The sequence below is a fragment of the Lepus europaeus genome, chromosome 1 (assembly GCF_033115175.1).
Source record: "Lepus europaeus isolate LE1 chromosome 1, mLepTim1.pri, whole genome shotgun sequence".
In the NCBI taxonomy this organism is placed as follows: Eukaryota; Metazoa; Chordata; class Mammalia; order Lagomorpha; family Leporidae; genus Lepus; species Lepus europaeus.
This window is the reverse complement of record NC_084827.1, coordinates 109,897,909-109,919,546: the sequence shown is the minus strand read 5'-3', so window position 1 is coordinate 109,919,546 and position 21,638 is coordinate 109,897,909. Positions and strand designations below refer to the sequence as shown.

The window sequence follows — 21,638 nt, the reverse complement described above, 5'->3', positions numbered from 1 at the left end:
ACAAATATGTTTTCATAAACTGTCCATATATAAAAAATTTCAAGACTGCTTGAAAGTAACCAAGGCTGAAATTTGATATGTTCTTTTATTTAGAAAATGCTGCCTTAATTTGGAGATTTTTAAAGGGTCATTTCAAAATATAAATGAAGGAAATCAACAGAAATATTTGGAAATAGTCTTATGTGTAATTTTGAAATCTGTTTAAAAACTGCAGCATCTTCTTTTAATAGTTTTTGTTTAATTGGTGACTCTTTGTCAGTTTTCTAGACAGCTCCAATAAGCTCTTCTCTTTTCTCTAGTTCTGACTCTGTTAAACTTGTTCCAAGCTATGGGATGACTCCATGTACGAACTCTTACGCTGAAGGCTTTCATTTCCCATTTTGGTGAATGACCAAAAAGACATCAATTTTTCATCCTGTTGATGTAATCTTTGTGTTCTCTGCCTTTCCTTATGTTCTGATTGTTTAAAAACAGCTGAGTTTTTTTTTTTTAATTAAGAGAGTTATGTTTTGTTTGAGTATATACTTATTCTAAAGCATTTGAGTAATTACTTTATAACAGTGATCAAATCTGGTCTATATTATGTCATGATATTAAGGGATCCTATTTCTACCAGATATTTTTAGCCTTCTTGGCATCTTTGACAGGCATTTAAAAAAATCAAAGTTTCAAATTATTTGGACTTCGATATTTCCAGTTGGGCTCCTGGAAATGTCAAAGGATGTACTGGTAGCTTTGGGATCTGCATGGAGGGAAGGCCTACACTTCCGGGAATGGAAAGTTCCTACCTGTACTTCCAGGGAAGAAAAGTCCTTGTCAAGGTCCCTGCGAGTGCCTAAAGGTCAACCAGTGAGGATCAGACCCACCTCAACCTTTAACCCCCATGCCCTGAATCTATAAAAGGAGCCCTCCCAATCTCTGACACGCGACTTCTCTGGCCCCCACTCTGTTGCTCTGTTGGGTCCGGTGAACCTTGCCTGGGAGTGGAACCCCAATAAAAGCCTGTGAATTAATTGATTCGTCTGCCTGGGAAGATTTGTTACATGCTGGACACCTTGCAGACGGCGCCGAAACCCGGGAGCTGAGGTTGCGTGCCTCCTCTTTCTGGGTTTGAGGCCCCCTCGCTCCTTGAACGTGTCTGGTGCCCCAGGCTGACTACGGACCATGCTCGATCAACTGTAAGTAACTCCTCCCGTGCTCTCCCTCCCTCTTCTGGGTTGGCCCAGTCTTTGTGATCTCCGGCTAGCTCTCTGTCCGGACAGAGACCTCCAAATCGTGTGCACGTGGCCTCTGTTCTCCACCATTTAGCCTCCCAGCGGCTGTGGAGACGTCCCGCCGCTGGCTTGGCCCTGTAGAGGACTGACCTCTAATCCGTCTACTGAAGTCCGGAACAGGGGACGCCTTGACCGAATTTCAGTAGATCCAGGCTGCCGGGGAGACCATGGGATCTGGTCAATCCTGAGGGTGGGATTCAAAATGCCCCCTGGCCTGCCTGCTAAACAACTTGAAGAAACTGGGACTGGCCCAGGACCTATGCCTAATCTTCTACTCCACCCAGGCATGGCCTAATTACCTTGAAAATTTCTGCCGCAGGGAGAGAAAATGGGCAGAGGTCCCATATGCCCAGGCTTTCTGAGACCTCCACTCCCATCCTACTCCCTTCTCCCTTACTTTCCTCTCTGCCTGCTCCACAGCCCATGTCTTGCTGGCCAAGATTGGCCCCACCTCCTAAGGACGCCTCTTCTGTGTTACTGCCAAACTCTCCACCCTCCACCTTTTTGGACCCTCCTGAGTTCCTGGGGACCCACAGCTAGCCAGGAACCTCCTGCTCTCATATGCACATTCTTCCGCCCTGCCCCACCCCATGTCCTGCCTCTCCCCGCCACCATTGCTGGAAGCCAGGTAGCCACGTAGCCCAATTACCAGTGTCAAGCTCCTCACCCCCATCCTAATGGGATTTGCTGCTCCTGCTTCCCTGGCCACCCTCCGGCAAAGTTTTTAAAGGGACCTGTTCCTGAAACATGGCTCTCTACCCTCCTCTGGTCTCCTTTCTCCTCTCTCTTCTCTCCTCACCAGCTCCTCTCCTCTCTTGTCTCTTACACTCTCCTTCTCCCTCTTTTTTTCCCTTCTTCACCCCGCCCCTCCAGTCTGCTGGGTTTTAGGTCAAGTGCCTAAGCCCCACGTGGCCAGCTGAATATGACATCATGGGCCCAAGGTGTTCTTAGGAAAAAGGCAACTGTGAAAAGACACTGAGTTTTAAGGAATTTCTCTTTGAATTTAGGAAGATCACTACCTTTGAAAATATCGCTTTGTAACTTGCTGAACTTATTTTGCAATTTATTTTAACAGGTTTCCAGGTAATCAGTACTCAATGAAACAGCAATGGATAATTAGTACTTGTTTTAGATGAATGCAATTTTAATTTTAATTGAATTCAAGTAGAGATATATTATATCAGCATCTTAAGTCATTTAGGTGTAACTGCTAATTTATTGTAAACTCTTGTATACTCAGCATGTTAAATTTGTGTTAAAAATGTTATAGAAATGTGCATTTGGTAAGGAAGGTTAAAAGGAAAGAGTTACTTTGAATAAAGAAAGGACAAAGTTTGTAAGACTGACTTCATCCTGATGGCTAGTTTACTCTAGACTGGAATGGAAATGATGGAATGTTTCAAGTAAGTTGAAGAGGGTGTGTGGAAGTCACAGAAGGTTATGAAAGAAAGAAATCTTGGATCTTAATGAGAAAGCCACAGAGGCCTAAAGAGTTAAATGTTCTGTAAAATCCTACAGATGCTTTAAAAAATGCTATGTGAAGTAAGCAAGTGCATCTTGTTGAGTTTAACAATAGGGTTGAAAAGTTAGGCTGTAGTTAGGTGACAAGTGACTCCTGGAAACTGCAGGGCTTCCATATTTAAAATGTGTATCAGATCTCCTATTTTTCCTCATCCTGCTAGAGTGGCCTTTTCTAGAAATGCTCATCTTTGTGATTGGAGAATAAAGAAGGCACTGGACCTAGTAAAGCTCTTCTAGAAGTGACACAATTCATATCTACTGATATTTGCTGGATGAGAATCATGTGGCCTTATGTGAGATCTAGACTGGGAGAGGATATGTGATTTTCTCACAAGAAACAATACTGAAGATGAGTGAGCAATGGTCACCACACATCAGAATTAATCTTCTCCCACAAGTATCTTAACTTCATTCCATACCCAGAGAGACAAACTTAAAAAATATCATCTATTCTCAACTTTATAATCAAATCCACATTCTGTAAATGAAACCAGAAACGTATCATGTCCAAACGTGGCTTCTCTTGATTGTTAGACCTGTGTGTCATGAGCAGACAAGGTGGCTGCTTTGTTTGTAATCAGTGTACATGATTTAAAAATGAGGAGGATAATCACAACAGCCATTCCTTTTTTATAATCTCATTTTAAAAGAAAAATTTAGGAAGTCTGGAGAATGATAGCACTGTCTCATGGTAATATGACCATCCTGGGGATACATGTGGAGAGTGGCCTGTGCTCTGTACTTGAGACACAGTCTTATTGACTCCTTCATTCCATACCTTGGTAGCTCTTCAACCTGTTGCTTTCCAAGGAATCATTGTTTCTTCTCAGAAACAGTTTTCTTTAACCATTAGCAACATTATCCACATTGTACTCATTGACCAGGACTGAACAGGGCATGCTTCCTAGGAACTGGGCTGCCTTGTTGGCATGCTTCCTCTTTATAAGATAACTTCTTTATAGCTTTATCTTCCAGCACTTTTGAAGGACATTTGGCTACTTCTGACAGTATAACCCTTTAGAAAGTGTGTATTTTTGTGTTTGTGTATTTGTGTGTGAGTGTATTTCTTATTCCAGCCAGGTGTCAGCCTTCTGAAACATGACATTTTGTCTGGTTATGTTACTAGTATTTGAGCATGTATTTTACATATATCTTGTGATCTCCTTTCTGTGATTTTGAGCAATTGAAAATTTGAAACAACTAATTAATTTACAGGATTTAGCATTAGCTGTCATGGTTATAATCTTTATTTTCAAGTCCGCATGGATTTCAGTATGAGTGTGCTGGCTTTCCAATTTATTTCTTACTGTATGTTTCACCTGTAAGATTAAAATAGGCAGATTTGTCAACCTTATAATAAAAGCCAAAATGAAAATGCAAAAAAAGTTTATAATTTTAAACGTGGCAACTTAAAGTCTTTTGTGATCCATAGTTTTATATATCAGATTTGCTGCTCATAAAACTAAAGTGTTGTTGGTTCTGTGCTTAGCTGTCCTTCTATAGGTTCTGATGGACTTTTTCCAGCCACATCTATTGTATTCAGTATTTTGGGATGGCACTGTAAACAGATGAAGCCAATAATGTATTACAGGTACCAACTGAGAGAAAGTATGGTTAGCTGAGGTTACTAAGAGCAGAAAGTAATTCGAATCATTTGGTAAATTGAAAAATAGTTAAAGTTTTAAAAAGCTAGTATTGAAACTGCTATATTTGTTATCTAATTATTTAAACTGTTTTCTAAGTTTTCATTTGATATTGCTATTGTCAGTAAGTGATCTGGGACTGGCACCTCCATTTCTCTATTCTAAGTCCAACTTGTTCTCTCATTTCTCTATTCTCTTCAAGGTAGGAAACTAATTCTATTCTGAAGGACTCTCCAAGGTGCACAATTTGATTTTTAGATTAGAGATGGGACTTGAGCACCCCCTTGACTTGCATCCTCTGGTCTGCTTTAACAAAAACCAGGAGGAAGAAAAAGCCAGGCATCAGAAATGGAAAGATAGGTAGCAGCCTATTAATGGCTGTTCTGTACAGTGATCTGCCCTCAAGGAGACCCAACAGGCCAGTCCACTGCAGTGGCTTTCAGTGTGGTAAGCCTGGGCTTCAGCAGAAGTCAGCTTGTGAAGAGCCCTGGCAGCTCTGCCAAGAGTTGGATCACTGGAAATGGACCTGCCCTGGAGTCGAAGGATGCCCAGGTCAGAGCCACAGATCTTATTGGCTCTAAGCTAAAGAGCCCTTCACTCAGCCCAACTTCCAAAGTGACCACCGCAGCTGAGGGGACGGCCAAGCAGGTTCAGCAACATTGCAGGCAGAACTGTAAATTTCTAGTTAGAGATGCCACCTGCCTTTACCTGGCCATCTCTCCTCCCAGGCCAGCCAAGTAATGAAAGTCAACAGAGTGCCTTCCCCTAGGAGGTTCACACCTCCCTTAGGATATACCCCATGTGAAGAGATAGATAGGTCTGGGCCTCTTAACTTACAAGGCCTAAAGCCCAACAGATTATTATCAAGCCCCTTCTGTCAGGTTCTATTTGCCTCTCAGTCAGAAAACTTAATTGTAGCTTAGACAGCACCTTTCTTAGCTCCTCTAATAATGACTCTGTCCTTTGTTCTAGACCCTGTCTAGTGCACTTGGGCCTCATTCCTTTGTAATCATAACCTCTACACTAACCTATACTCAGAGTCAGAGTTGATGGAACAAGGACATAGCCTCAACCTTTCTAGCCCCCTTTTGCCTGAAAGTAGATAAAATTCCTTTTTTCCCCTTACCCCTGCCTTCTTTCAAGAGATCAGCTCAGCCCCATGCCCTGTATTATTTCCCACCCCACTCCCTGCATTGTTTTCCAAGTTTGAAAGCCTGTGAAAAACCTGAGAAGTCTGTACGGAGAAGCTCACTGCAACTGCCCTCCAACTCCTGCCTCTGGATCTTTAGTCCACCCTAAGCTACATAAGGCCCAGCCCACTGGGGGACTGTGCCCTGTGCCATGTGTTCAGCTTGAGCATGCCAGCAGTTTGCAACCTCCGCAAACTAATTTTTCTTCTTGAATACATTCATTTTGGATGTGAGTTCCTATCTTGTCTCCTCTCTGTTCTGCACCCCTTTTCCTTAAAATAAATATTTTCCAAACATGATTCTTTGTTTTTAATAACATTCCATTATTTTATGGTTTTGTGATATCATTCACCTTTTATATATTTATCATAGTCTCTTTATTTCTTTATTTCTTTATTTTTATTTTTTTTGACAGGCAGAGTGGACAGTGAGAGAAAGAGAGACAGAGAGAAAGGTCTTCCTTTACCGTTGGTTCACCCTCCAGTGGCCGCCACGGCTGGCGTGCTGCAGCCAGCAGACCGCGCTGATACGATGGCAGGAGCCAGGTGTTGGGCCCAAGTACTTGGGCCATCCTCCACTGCATTCCCGGGCCACAGCAGAGAGTTGGCCTGGAAGAGGGGCAACCAGGACAGAATCCGGCGCCCCGACCGGGACTAGAACCTGGTGTGCCGGCACTGCTAGGCGGAGGATTAGCCTATTGAGCCGCAGTGCTGGTTCTCTATATTTATCATAGTCTCTTAACAACCTAATCCTAATACTACTATTAACTGAATTTCATGGCAATCTAACTCTTTGCATATTCCACTGACTCCCTCTGATATTGGATTATTAACCTGCTTTTTCTTTTTTTTAAGTTTGGAATTGTAGCCCAGGTCCATGGTTTTTCACCATGGCAATACTGAAAGGTGTGGAACTGATTTGATTCACTTCTGCCATATATTCAGTGACAAATGGGATTTGTGACAACATTTAGTTAACCTCTCAGTTTGGGGTTTCCTTACTATTTCTGTATAATTCCATAGAAATGACATGTGAAGTAAGAATTTTAACAGTTTTTTTTCTATCATCCAGTGTTGTCAATCAAAAGTTTGATGCCAAGTTGACACTCACTTTTTTTATTTTTTATTTTTTTGGAAATATGTCCTTTTCCCATATCTGGAAGTTTTTGTGATTTCAAAATAATAGACAGATTGATGGAAGATCACATTCTATAATCTCATTTTCTTGTGTCTACATGTATTATTACTTAATTCTTTGGAGTGAGGTGGTCCTTTTAATTTGAATGTTCATACTATACTGTTTTAGCTCTAGAAAAAATTTATTTTTCAGTAAATTATTTGACTTTTTCACTCCTTTTGTTTCCATGCACTCTCTCTGGAATTTCTATAGATTTATATCATTCATTAAATCCTCAAATGTTTTGTTCTATTTGTACTTTTTCATGCAGACATATTAATCTTCCACCTGGTGTTCACTACTAAAATGGTTGCAATGGTCAGGGCTTAGCCAGGCTGAAGCCAGGAACCTGCTATTCCATCTGAGTCTCCCATGTGGGTGGCAAAGACCAAAGTGCTTGCACCATCTTTAGCTATTTTTCCAGGCTCATTAGCAGGGAGCTGAATCAGGAGTGGAGCACCTGGGGCTTGATTCAGTACTCTTACTGGATGCTGGCATTTAAGGAAGCAGCTTAATCCATTGTGTCACAATGCCAGCCTCCTTAGAGGCTTTTTCTCTTGCTAACAAAAAGATGAGAATGTATAGTAGGACTGGTAATTAGAGGCAATAAAAGAATAAAATGAAAGGCAAAAGTGCAGTTCATGTTTTAATTCTGCAATTATAGAAAATATAATTTTATGTAGCAGCTTTCATTATTTTCCTGTAAGGAAATAGGATTTAGAAATGTGTAACTGGAAAAAAGAAAACATTCTGTGTTATGGTAGAAGAAAAAAACAATCAGGAAGGAGCCAAGATCAGGTTGTCTGTTGGTGCAGTGCACAGAAAAGGATTGCAGTACTAAAAAGTCAAAAGGTTTTCAACTCTTAATCAAATGTTTCTTTTAGATCGTCCAGAACTCTCACTTGTATTCATTAAAATGCATGCTATTTGTACTTTCATTCATTTCCTGGATTATTATAAATATAATCTGGGTATGTTAAAGTTCCTTTATAATTGCCTACCTATAGATAACTAAAGGCAATGGGCTCCAAGTTTTGATACCATCTTCCCACAGGACAGGATGTCATTGTCAGAGCAGGGAAGTGAAAATATTTAAGTCATGAGTCATAAATATTGTGAAGTAATGATTTAAATAGGCTTAGAGGTGGTGTATCAAATTCATCTCAGAGGTTTATGAAAAGCAAATCACTACAGGATGATTACATATCCCATTATAAGTCAAAGAGAATCTAGGATATTAAGTGTTGAAATGTTAGATTAAATAAACTTAATGGAACGAGTTACCTATTGTGTTTGAGAACATCTGACTTTTCCTTTAAAGATGACCTTTAAAAAATGAAACAACTGGCTGTTAGTCTAGGCAACACAAATTTACGTGGTATTCTCCAAGAATTCCTGAGACCCTCTGGCTGGGACCACATGTACTCTTCTGAGTCCTCATCTACTATTTCATCAGCTTGGAAATTGTAAACAGTCACAAGTGTGACATGCAAAATTTATTCATAGAACATTATTTTAGCCCTCTCCCCATATTTATAGAGGTAGAAAAATATCTGAAGATAGAAACAAGTGGCTCTTTGTAAATGTAACCTCACAAAGAGAAAGATTTATGTGCTAATATTATTTGTGTCTTCACATTTATCACATTATTTTTATAATGTACCATGGACATTGCATATTTTATGAATTAAATGAAGTATTAAATGGAAATATAAAGTTATGTTTAAAATAAATTATTTCTAATTAATTTTGATTTACATCAAACTATTTCTAATATTAAATGCCTATAACAAATGAAGTGGAAGAGAAAGAGACAACTTTTTAAAAGTTTATTTATATTACATTTACTTGAAAGGCAGATTGAGAGAGGAAGGGAGAGGGAGAAGGTGAGAGAGGGGAGGGATAGCTTCATCATGTGCTGGCCTACTCCTCCAATGCCCGTAATAGGACTAAAGTCAGGAGCCAGAAATTCCATCCAGATCTCCCAAGCAGCCAGAAGAGGCCCAAGTACTCGTGACATGACATGGTCCGCTGCTCCCATGGTGCGCATCAGTATGAAGCAGAATGTGAAGCAGTGGCGGAACTCAACTTCAGGCACTGCCATATGGGACACAGTTACCTCCAGCAGCAGCTTAGCCTGCTGTGTGACAACACCTCACTTTTCTCAAAAAGAGAGAACTTTGATAAAAGCTTTTGGCTTAACTTGAGGAAACACAAAGATGTTAAAAATTGTAATTAGTACAAATACTTTAAAAATTTTTTTTTAGGGCCAGGTATTTGGTGTAGTATTTGAAATAGCCTCTGGGGATGTGGAAGTCCTATTACTGAATAGTTGGAATTTCTACCTGCTTCTTTCACCAGACAAAAGAGCCCTGGAAGCCATGTTGGTTTCTTCAGGCCCTTCACACGTACACACATAGGCTAATTTTTAACTTCCTACCTAACACTTCCACTTCCTATTTAGCTTCCTGCTAAGACATCTGGAAGGCAGCAGAAATGGCTAAAGTATGTGAGTCTCTGTCACCCATTTGGGAGACCTGGGTGGAGCTCCTGGCTCCTAGCTTTGGCCTTGCATATCTTTGGCTGTTGCAGGAATCTGGGAGTGAACCATGTGTGAGTCACCCTACATCCCAAATAAAAATAAGAATAAAAAATATATATAAACATAGAAAAGCAACATTGCTAATTAGCTAACATATGTAGTGGCTTTTCCTCCAGTCTAGAGTTTAGGACTGCCACTCTTTCAATTTTTAAAAATTATTAAAACATGTCAATGAAAATTTTAATAAGCTCTGAAAACACAAAACCAAGTTTTCTCTTTTCAATATCGATCTTCTTAACTTGCTAGCTGGGTCTAACTCAACAAGAATTCCAGCTTAGACTACAGAATCTCCCACAGCTCCAGTTCTTGTGGATTTAAGAATATTTGTTGAAATGAGATGCTAAGTATCAAACCTATGTATGTATTCCTATTGCACCCAAATTTCAAACTTTCTATGCCCCTTCATGATTTTGCAGGATTCATATGCAATTTCCCCCTTTCCCAAATCTCTCCTTCTCATACACCTCTTTTCTCTTCTTTCAACTCCCACTCATACTTTAAAAGCACCTAAAAAAACAAACAAAAGTACCAAGCACTTTTGTGAAACATCTAAAGAATTGCTGAAGAATTCTTTTGGGATTCAGAGACAAACACAACAGGAGCCCTATCAACATCAATGACCTGCCTAGTGCTTGTGATGGAGACAGAAACAGTTGCTTCCTGTGTGTCCTCTGTTGGCACTGCTCACTTTCCCATGTTGCTATTTCTTTATGTGCCTGCCCCCCTACTTAGGAGCCTGGTCTGTGTGTTCACACATCTGACCCTCCAACACCAAGAACTGGACAGGTCCATAGCATTATTTTGTAAATGCAGAAATTATGGATGTTGTTGCTGCTCCTGTGTGTTTCTCTCTGAAGCCAAAAAGAATTCTTTAGCAATTGGATTCTAGCTTCTTCTTAAATGATTCATGGAGCAGTCTTTCCCCCACTTCTCTCCCTGTCTTTCTTCCTCCATTCCTGTCTCTGTCTCTTTTTGTCTCTTTTCTTCCTCCTGCTCCCCTTCCTTCCTTTTACCCATCCTTTCAAAATAATGATGTAGAGTGAGTTTTTAAGCTGTGTCGTAATTCAGAGGGACAGGGTCTTTTATTTTGAAACCCAGGCTCGCTAGGGTTGCAGCGCCAATATCTGTCATCAGACTTCTCCAGTATACACCTACAACACTCATGAGTCTCTAACATTGTCTTTATTTTGGAACACTGACAGTCATATGAGCCAGGCTCATCTGTATAGACACATGGAGTCATAGCCTCAGTTTAAGATGTGAGGTTTTGTGTTTCGTCTTTGTGCTGACATCCTCATTTCCAATTTATTAGGTAACAGAATTCCTACGTACCTTTCCCTGGAATAACCTGTTCCGGGTTTGGCTTCCATCTGAGGGCTCCAGGTCTGCTAGCCAGCCCTGTGATTCTGCCTGAACACCTTGCCCTAGGCCTGTTCTCCTTGGAGACCAGAATGGGACAACACACCCAGTGTACAAGATGCAGACTGAGAGTCTAAGGGAAGACTAGCAGTGTGACACACTCTGCCTTGGCGACAGTGGTAAGGAATAAGGACTTCACTGCCCAGGTGACTGCATCTAAACCAGCAACATAGTTGCTCCAATCTGGATGATCCCCAGAGGAGACCCTGTTTTAAATCGCACAGAGTATATTCATCTTTAACAAAATATGACTTTGGATATTTACTTTTTAAACTGTAGAAAAACAAACTACTTTCCTCAAGTCTGCTTAAATGTCACCTCCCCATTGTGGCTGGTTCTTACTAACTTAATTAAAATGACAAATGTCTTGGTCTACATTTGTTTTTTAAGATTTATCTATTTACTTGAAAGTCAGAGTTACACAAAGAAAGAAGGAGAGGCAGAGAGAGAGAGAGAGAGAGAGAGAGAGAGAGAGAGAGGTCTTCCATCCGCAGTTTACTCCCCAGATGGCCACAACGGCCATAGCTGTGCCAATCTGCTGACCTGAAACCAGGTGCCAGGAGCTTCCTCCAGGTCTCCCACGCAGATGCAGGGGGCCAAGGGCTTGGGCCATCTTCTACTGCTTTCCCAGGCCATAGCAGAGAGCTGGATCAGAAGTGGAGCAGCCAGGAATTGAACTGGCACACTTATGGGATGCTGGCACTGTAGGCGGCAGCTTTACCCTCTATGCCACAGCACTGACCCCTTGTTCTACATTTTTTATAGCTCTTATCCTCTTCTGAAATAAAATATCTTTCTTCATTACTTTCATTGCCCACTATCTATATCTCCTTGTTAGAATATAAGCTATACAAAAGCAGGATTTTTTTTCTTTTATATAGGTTTTATTCATTCATGTCCCAGAGTACTTAGAACAGTAGTTGGCACAGGAAGGCTATCGATAAATATTTGCTGATTAAATGAACTGACACATGAAAAAGTGGTCTGTAAGAATAGATACACATAGGGCTGATGCTGTGGTGCAGCGGGTTAAAGCCTTGGCCTGCAGTGCTGGCATCCCTATGGGCACTGGTTTGAGTCCTGGCTGTTCCACTTCCAATCCAGTCCCTGCTATTGCTCCTGGGAAAGTAGCAAAGGATCGTATGAATCCTTGGGCTGCCGCACCCATGTGGGAGACCCGAAGAGGCTTTGTGCTCCTGGTTTTGGATCGGCACAGCTCCAACAGTTGCGGCCATTTGGGGTGTGAACTAGCCTATGGAAGACCTCTCTCCCTCTGTCTCTACCTCGCTCTGTAACTGTTTTTCAAATAAATAAAATAAGTCTTAAAAAAAAAAGAATAAACACCTCTAAGGTTGTATTATCAGATATTTAAATGTAATATTTAGTTCTAATTTCAAGGGGGCAAAAAGAATGAGTGCTTTTAAGAAAGATATTTATTTTTGCTTTTCTCTTTTTTTGATGGCATCATGTTTTAAAATTAAGTATGACCAGGCCCAAGCTCACAGAGGTCCTGAGATTTTGATTATTAATCAGTGGAAATGCTCCAGCATTCCAAGGTGCTGATTTATAGTAACCATGTGAATGACTGCATGAGTAGACCTTTCATGTTCCTCAGAATAGCAAGCTCCCAGCTGCCCCTTCCCACTGGGCCCATGATTTAACTCTGGAATTTGTTTTGACTCACGGGCTATAATAGTGACTAAAAGGATCATGTTAGAATCATTGAAAAATTGCGACCGCTTTAACAAAAAGGAAAAAAAATTAACAGGGAAAACAGATCAAAGATGGTTACTGATAGGAAAACTGGGTCCTTTGCTTTGCACAGTCACCACCAAATGATTATTTAAAGTGGTGAATCACTGATAATATTTTTCCTAACGAAGTGTCTCTTATGTCAATTAAGATAATACGATGATATTACAGGAGGCTATTTGGGATATGTTATACAGTACAGGCAAGTGTGGAAGCAGAAGCCAGTGTTGGGGGTCCTAACCCCAATGTGCTGTGTCTAGAGTACACATCTACAAGCTTCTCCTCTGAGTCACATTAGCTGTAACAGGCAGCAGGAGAAGAACCGAGGGTGCCCATGGTTGCCCTGGAGCTGTTTTGTGATCAGACATCTGATTTATTATAAGTTTCCAAATGAAATCCTTTTTTTATTAAGAAATGTGGTGTTAGTTTTAACGTATCCTGTTCCTCCAATTCATTTAATTGTGTTGACCTTAGGTATTTAGAGGCAGGTTTGCTTTCTGACCTGAGAGGATTCATATTCCCAAGATTCTCAAGCTCAGAAAAGATGTGATGGAAAAATGCAAAGCCTCGCGGTAGACTTTTCTGTGATAAAACTTTTCAGTGCATCAAAAAGGGAACGCAAGTAAAATTTTTTTCCTAAGTTTATCACTAGAAAACACTGTAGAGCAGTCTATCAGTACTTCTTGAAAGTGACTTTCTTATTTTAATTGGTTATTATTTATAATTTTATTTGTAAAAGAGGTGGGGAGGAGGGGAAGAGAGAAATCAAGCGAGCAACACACTCCCATTGGCTGGTTCACTCCCCAAATGCCCACAGCAGCTGGGGCTGGGCCAGGGTTGGGCAGGGGAGAAGTGAGCCAGGAACACAATCCAAGTTTTCCATGTGGCTCACAGGTACCCAATTACTTGAGCATTTATCACTTCTTCCCAAGTTCTGCATTAGCAGGAAGCTTGAGTCAGGGGCAGAATCTGGGTATCAAACACAGGTACTCCTATATGTCTTTACTGGTATTTTAATCACTAGGCTAAAGGCCTGCCCTCATGTACACATTAAAGATAAATTTGCAAATAAAGGATATCTTAAAATGAATAAATAGCATCTGGATCAGTTCCTATAACAATGAGTTTCTTGGATAAATGTCATCTCCTAAAACTGTGTTTTACAATATGGTAATATATATATATATATAATATATATATAATATAACTATATATATAATTATATATAAATATAATATATATAATTATATATAAATATATATATAAAAGATTCAATACAATGAAAAATTAAATTGGTCAGCTGTACTAGCTGCTTTTCAATTGCTTAATGGTCACACATAGCTAGTGCTTGTCATATTGGACAACACAGATATAGAACACTTCTATTCTTATTTCAAAAACTCCACTGGGTAAACACTACTCAAAAAATGTTTGACTTCAAGTGAAAAATAAGGCATGCAAATAACAGTCATAGAAACACACAGATGATGCATACTTCAGTATTTAGGCATACTAATAACTGGAAGGGATCCTACCACTTCCAGGACAGTAGAAATTAGAAAGGAATAGACCCCTCAGTTTATTTTGTAAAATCTGTAAGAGGACTCTTAGACCTATCAGTGTGATCAGTTGTCAAAGGATCACACAAACAAGACTAGTGTCTGTGAATACTAACTGATAGAATCAAAAAGGGAGAGAATGATCCAACATGGGAAGTGGGATACACAGCAGACTCGTAGAATGGCAGATGTCCTAAACAGCACTCTGGCCTCAGAATCACTTAATGCATCCTTAATGCACTTGGATCTGGCTGAAAAGCTCATGAGAGTATTTTAGGCATGGAAAGCCAAGACACTCTGGCCAAAAAAAAAAAAAAAAAAAAAAAAAAAGAGGTTCTAAATGAAAGATCTCTGTGAGTGAGATCCCAATAGAAAGAATGGGCCATCAAAGAAGGAGGTACCTTTCTCTGAAGGGAGGAGAGAACTTCCACTTTGACTATGACCTTGTCTAAATAAGATCAAAGTCAGCGAACTCAAGAGGCTTCCATAGCCTTGGAAACTCATGACTAGAGCCTAGGGAGATTACTGACGCCATAAACAAGACTGTCAAATTGTTAAGTCAACAACAGGAGTCACTGTGTACTTACTCCTTATGTGGGAATCTCTGTCCTTAATGTGTTGTCCAATGTGAATTAATGATATAACTAGTACTCAAACAGTATTTTACACTTTATGTTCTGTGTGGGTGCAAACTGATGAAATCTTTACTTAATATATACTAAATCAATCTTCTGTATATAAAGATAATTGAAAATGAAAAAAAAATCTGTAAGAGGAGATGAATAACCATTATAAGAATAAAGAATGAATTTTGCTTTAATTTTTTATCTTTTACCACTTATCTATTACATCATCTAAATTTGTCAAATTATAGATTTGTCATGTCACATATTTAATTTCATATGAGTCACATGTTAAAATCATTGGAACAACCAACCATCAGAGTTTATCCCAAAGAACATATGGCTGGGATGCATCAACACACACACTGATGCACTGTGCTTCATTTGACACCAATACAGAAGGGAGGGGAATGTAGCAAACAAAGCAGTCTGGTGAGAGCAATTAAACACAACCTGGGAACCTGGGAGTGGAGCAGCAGGCAAAGAAAGGAAAGCTGGTGGAGAGGGTTTGTGGGGAGGACCCAGTGCCTTTCTGGACTGCCTTGGACCTGTGGTTGAGGGTAAGATGAGGGAACTAATCCTACAGGCATTGCTAGTCCTCAGTTCTGAGATGCAGTATCAAATTGTTTACTAAATTCTCAAAATGAAAGATACTAGGTAGATGCACATTAGTGATCTTCTGTAAATATAATTTCAAAAATCTATACTTTATGAAAGAGCTCGAAGTAAATACCACCTCAAGTAGGAGAAACTCTATGGCTAGTTAATGTGCTCAACTAGTATGTGAGGCCTTCATGTCACTCATATAATTGTATAAGCTCTTAAATCTTTTCAGTTATCACACTTTATTCAGGCCCATGTGTTTACACTCTTGGAAAAAATAAACGTTTGTAATAGAAGAATAGTAACAAAATAATCTTTGGTTGTGTGGGTTTCATCAAGTTTGTATAATAAAGTCTATCCAAGTTAACTGAGTTAGAGATTAAAATAGTTTTCTAGTTGTCCTATCAGACATAGAAATTTTGAGCACTGTCATGAGTTAAATGAATCTCAAAGTGAAAACAATTTTCCTTATGTTAAAAGTAGGTATTAGAATTTTTATGCAATGTGTAAATAAAATAAAAACAAAATGAGCTGCTGTGATCAACCTTAATGAAATTTTCCCATTCCGTGTCTTCAGCTGTAGCTCTGGATATTTTCAGTCTGAAAATTTAAATTTAAATCTGAAAATTTAAATCTATGTCATTCTTAAATTTAAGTCCTATCTTGATATTTTATAGTGTTTATTCACCCACAGAATATCTTCTATAAGCTTGTAAAATAAAACCTTTTGAAAAGCTTTGTATGGAAACCAAAGAAAACATATGTGAGAATTGTGATGAGTGGAGGTAATTATCTCACCTAAATTTGATCGGTTTGCCAACCTCACTTTCACCTCCCTGTGCTAGGATCTCAACAGGCAGGCATTATCAGGACATAATTAATCCCCAAAGCTTCCATTTTTTGGCCTCTGCCAATCTAATTCTTTTTCATTCAGCCAGGTGCATGTAAAGTTTAATCACAGCCCAGAATTATGTGGGGGAAATTCATGAAGACTGATACTAATCATATGAGGACATAAATTGGACATACCAATATGAATCAAAAATGAAAAATGGTGATGGAGATAATTTACACATATTTAGAAATCCATGTCCAGTCCATCATTAGCAAATTTCCCTTTATTCTCTCACACCTACCTCACTCCAAATTACATAATTAAAGCACAGAATCAGCATGGACTGAACCCTGAGGACCAGTCTGTGCTGTCACCGAAAGTGACAGAATTCCTAGAGCTTCTGAAATGTTAATGTGCACAAGAGTCATGTGGAGATCTTGCTAAAATGCAGATTCTGATTCAGTGGGACTGGTGTGCCTCCCAGGACCCTGCACTTTCAAGAAACTCCCAGGTGAGCTATCTATTCTAAACGATACCCTAGAAGTTGTGCTTACTTTGATCTTCCACAAGCATTTAAAATACAGAATTACTTTTTAAAATGGAAAGGAATCTATAGTGGGCCTATTAGAAGTAAAAATGATATCTGTATTTTCCAGTAAATTATTTATATTTTGAGCTTCCATCATTGTTGAAAATTATACTAATAATGCAATTTCTAACCTAGGAGTTATTAACTAATGACATGTGAAACATTAATTACATTTATGAGGTTCCCCCTAAAATATGGTACACATCACTTTTTAATTCCAAATTCATTATACATATTCAATTCATATGCCTGAAGAGATATTTAAGGCATTTTTATTTTTTAAAAAATTTTCCCTATAGCAACTTATATTTTAACCTTTTATTACACCAAGATAGAAGAAACAAAATTTTTTTTCACAAAAGAAAGGTCAGATAATGGTTAAATATGCTGTTTCAAAAATCTAACACTGAAAATGGTTATTGTATCAATTTATAGTCATATATTATTTAGTTTTTAACTTCTCAAATACAATGTAGAAGCTCTTACCTTTGTCTCTATTTTTCCTAAGTTATTTCTTAAGCTACTTGTTTTCGTAACTTCCTTTATTGATTAAAAATACTTACTTATTTATATATTTGAGAAAGAGAGAGAAGGGTCCAATCTTTCAGTTCACTCCCCAAGTGCCTGCAAATGGCCATGGCAGAGCGTAGGCAAAGCAGGGACCTGGGGACTCATTCCAGGTGTCCGACATTCGACCTGGGGACTCATTCCAGGTGTCCCACGTTCGTGGCAGTCATGTGAGCCATCACTGCTGCCTCCCAAGGCCCTCATTAGCAAGAAGCAAAGTCAGGAGCCTTAGCAGGAAAGAAAAACCCACTCTCTGATATGGTGTGTGAACATCTTAATTTCTAGGCCAAAGGCTTGGCCCTTGTACATTTTTAAACAAACTCATAACATTTTATTTATTAACCATTCATACTGTACGAGGTGTGATCTCAAGAAATCACATCAAAACATCATGCTAACCTTCCAAGATGTGGCTGTGACCACTTTCAGGGGACATCTTGTCAACAGATGTTTCATCGACTTTCTTGTCTGAGTTTTTCACAAAGTCATCCAACTGGCTCCCGGGTTGACTCTTACATGTTGGTGAACACAAACCCCGCTCAATTTCCACTTCCTGTTAGAAGACATTAAAGGGATGTGTGTTAAAAGCTATCAGTGGGAAACAGATGTGGTTTTCAGGGAGTTTAGAAGTCAGGAGAGAAAGAGGGAGGGGTTTTGCATCAGGAGTGATGCTTTCCAGGATGCTGCAGGTAATATTTTGATAACTTTGCCAAGAACTGCAAACACATATCTGACAGTTTACTGCCACTAGTTCCACTTCTGAATTAGCTTTTCTTTCATGTGTGTGATTTTTTTCCCTCTCATAAGAGAGAGAAAGTGGAAATAAGGGTCACAATGCAATGTAATATATGTTAATAGATGCAACTTCCTAGGCCTGAGAAATGTCAATGCGGGACTTTCAACAAATAGCACTGTATCAACACGCTAAAGACAGAAGGAAATGAGTTTTTTTAATGTCATGTGTACTCTATAATGATAACCTTAGCAATTACAGAGCTCCTAAATTACAAATCCATTCAGTCACCATACTGTGAATACAGTTTGTCGATTCATGAAGAGTATGAAATTACTTCTTTGAGATAGCAATCAAAAGGGGAGATACAAAAGAATCTCAAAGGAAAAAATTAGAAAAAGCATTTAAAATATAGTGAGTCTAGTAATCCTTAGTTTATAACTTGAGAAATATAATCAAATAAAATAAACCAAGTCAGACTAAATTTTCTTAAAAATTTAAAAAGTAAATGAGCCAAGACAGTTCAAGAAGAAAAAGTGTGTATATATATATTTTTAAAAATCAAATAATATATTGAAAATGTTTTTCACAGCTATTTATGGATTTTAGATTTTTGTTCGACTTTTGTGCAGGAGGCATTATTTATAACAACAACCACTCAAACTGATGCAATTCATTTTACTTTTGAAATACACTGATGTAAGTCAAGTTTGAGAGACAGCTAAATGCTTAAAACATTTCTTAAAGCACTTACATTTGCCTCTATTTTCCCTGAATTATTTCCTAAGCTATATGTTGTCATAATTTTTTTATTAATTTTTTAAAGATTTATTTATTATTATTTGAAAGGCAGAGTTACAGAGAGGCTGAGGCAGAGAGAGAGGTCCTCCATCTGCTGGTTCACTCCCCAGATAGCCATAACGTCCAGAGCTGCGCCGATCCAAAGCCAGAAGCCAGAAGCTTCTTCCAGGTCCTCCATGTGGGTGCAGGGGCCCAAGCACTTGGGCCATCTTCTACTGCTTTCCCAGGCCAAAGCAGAGAGCTGGATCAGAAGTAGAGCAGCCGGGTCATGAACCGGCACCCATATGGGATGCCAGCACTGCAGGTGGCGGCCTTACATGCAATGCCACAGCCCTGGCACCAACCATGCTTTAATCTCTTTTAATCTGTTTTACACACTGTGCTTCTAAAAAAATATATGGAGTAAAAATGTAGAGGCTTAAACAAATGTATAGAACACCTGTTTAGAAGAAATAAATACAGCACTTGATAATGCAAAGCTTGGATTGAAGCCCTCCCTTGGCTACTCCCTTGACTACTCATGAGCAGTGTGGCCTTGATCCAGTCACTAGACATTTTGAGGACTGATTTCTCATATGTTACATTAAGAGATTTATTTATTTATCAAACAGCTGATGTTTGATAATACAACCAACCAGTTGTATTATAATTTAATTAGAAATAAAACAAAATATAGAAATATTGTATGCCTTTTGTGGATGAAGGCTGTATGGGAGAGAAGACAGATCATGTGGTGGGTACTAAGATGTCTAAAAGGCAGTTGGAACTTAGAAGAAAGGTATGGAGTAAGTCTTTGGCCAGCAGTTAAGAAAACAGTGTCCCATAACACAGTATTTGAGTTCATGGGCAGGTTCTGCTGCCGATTTCAGTTTCCTGCTAAGACAGAACCTAGGAAGCAACAATGGTGACTCAGATAATTGTGTTCCCGCCACCCATGTGGGAGGAATGTTTGAATTCCCAGCTCTTGCTTTGGAAGTGGCCTATCCCTGCCCACTGGGGGCATCTGGGGAGAGAACCAGCAGATGGTAGCTCTGTTTCTGTCATCTCAAATAGAAACTATTTTTCTTAAAAAAAATGAGAGGTTCAAATTGACTAAGTAATTTATAGATCATCTGCTTTTCAGGAGTGATTGAAATACCAGCTTTGAATAAACTTGCCTAAAGGAGCGGCTTCATCGTGCAATCAGGAGCAAGTATAGTGCATCAGGTGCTCCCACTCAAGTGGGAGGTAATTGAGCTCCCCGCTGAGGGGCATTTATGGACTGAGCTTGCAGATGGAAGGTCTTTCCCTGGCTGCCTGTTTCTATCTCTCCAGATCTCTAAATACATAAGTAAAGAAATATTTAAAAATCGTGAGTTCAGAATCAGGCCTTGAAAAGTGCCCACTTTAAATGTCACAGCAGAGGTGAAAAAACAGACTGAAATGAGGGAAATCAGGAAGACTGTCTTTAACAATAATGAATTCTTATTGCAAGGACAACTTCCATGAGGTTTTAAATATATCCTTTGGGTTGAGAAATTTGGATTTGAACTGTTGAACAAAATTGTTCCGGTGGAAGTAAAAAGGTAGAAGGCATTCTGAAGTGGGTGAAGGATGAAAGAGTGACTGGAAAATGGTGAATACAGATAACTTCCTGAATACTTTGGTGCTAAACTGGTGGGGAGAGAGAGAGAGCAGGAACTTGAGATGTGTTGTGTTTTATTTCCTTTTGTTTTAAAGGGACAGACTTGCATATTTTGAAAATCCAATTGGAAGGATTTATTTATTTAGAAAAGCAGAGTGATATAGAAAGGGTGAGTGAGTAAGTGAATGAATGAGAGAGGGAGACATTTTCTATCCACTAGTTTGCCCCCAAATGCCCACAACAGCTGTGTCTGGGCCAGGCTGAAGCCAGGAGTCTAGAATTCCTTTTGGTCTCTCACATGGATGGCAGGAACACAAATACTTAAGCCATTATCTGCTGCTTCCCAGGCACCTTAGCAGGGGGCTGGTTCAGAAGTGGAGTAGCCAAGATTCAAACGTGCATGTTGATATGGGTGCAAGTGCCCCAAGCAATGGCTTAACATGTGAATCCTTCTCTGGAGGTTTTTAATGGTGGAGAGGTTGACTGTACAGAAGAGGGAAGAAATGACAGAGGAAGGAAACATTGTGAGAGGGCCAAGAGGATAGAATCCATATATGATAGAAGTGTAACCCAAAGGTAGTAGGACTGAAAGCCTTCCTAATATCACTGTGATGAAAGGAAATGAAATTAGTCTGGATATATATGATTTGTATTCTTAGTAGCTTGAAGATCAAAATATTGCATCCTTAAGTCATCTATTAATCTATGACCCTGACTTTGCATCATTGGGGGCCCATTTGTGGTTGATAATATTAAGTATCTGTGGCTATCCATAGATTCTGATGAGTGGCTTTGTCTGAAAATTCTCTACAGTTCCTGTTAAAGCATTGAGAGAGTGAATAACTGAATTCATCCAGGAAGAAGTTTAGTTAAACAAAAATAAAAAGAAAACATGGGTTCCAGGATGGGCTAAGGTGAAGGAGTAGGCAGTCACAAAGAATTTAAGTTTCCATGAAGAGAACTGAGAGAGGGCTGAAATGATATACCATGGAATGTAGGATGGATTAGTATGGAAGGAACTAGATCAGCTACACTTGTAAATATCCGGTTGTGACCATGAAAATGAAAGCTGACGTATACTAAATGAGGATGTCATTAAATAGGAGGAAATCCAGGGCTCAGAAACA

General features: G+C 39.3%; 1 protein-coding gene across 1 annotated transcript in view; it reads right to left on the bottom strand.

The window, feature by feature from the left end:
• Nucleotides 1-21,638, bottom strand: part of XIRP2 (xin actin binding repeat containing 2) — a 371,706-nt gene that overhangs the window by 109,661 nt on the left and 240,407 nt on the right. Inside the window, exon 2 of the mRNA XM_062187547.1 lies at nt 17,753-17,906. Coding sequence (XP_062043531.1) covers nt 17,753-17,906 — 154 coding nt within the window. The remainder of the gene's footprint in view (nt 1-17,752; nt 17,907-21,638) is intronic.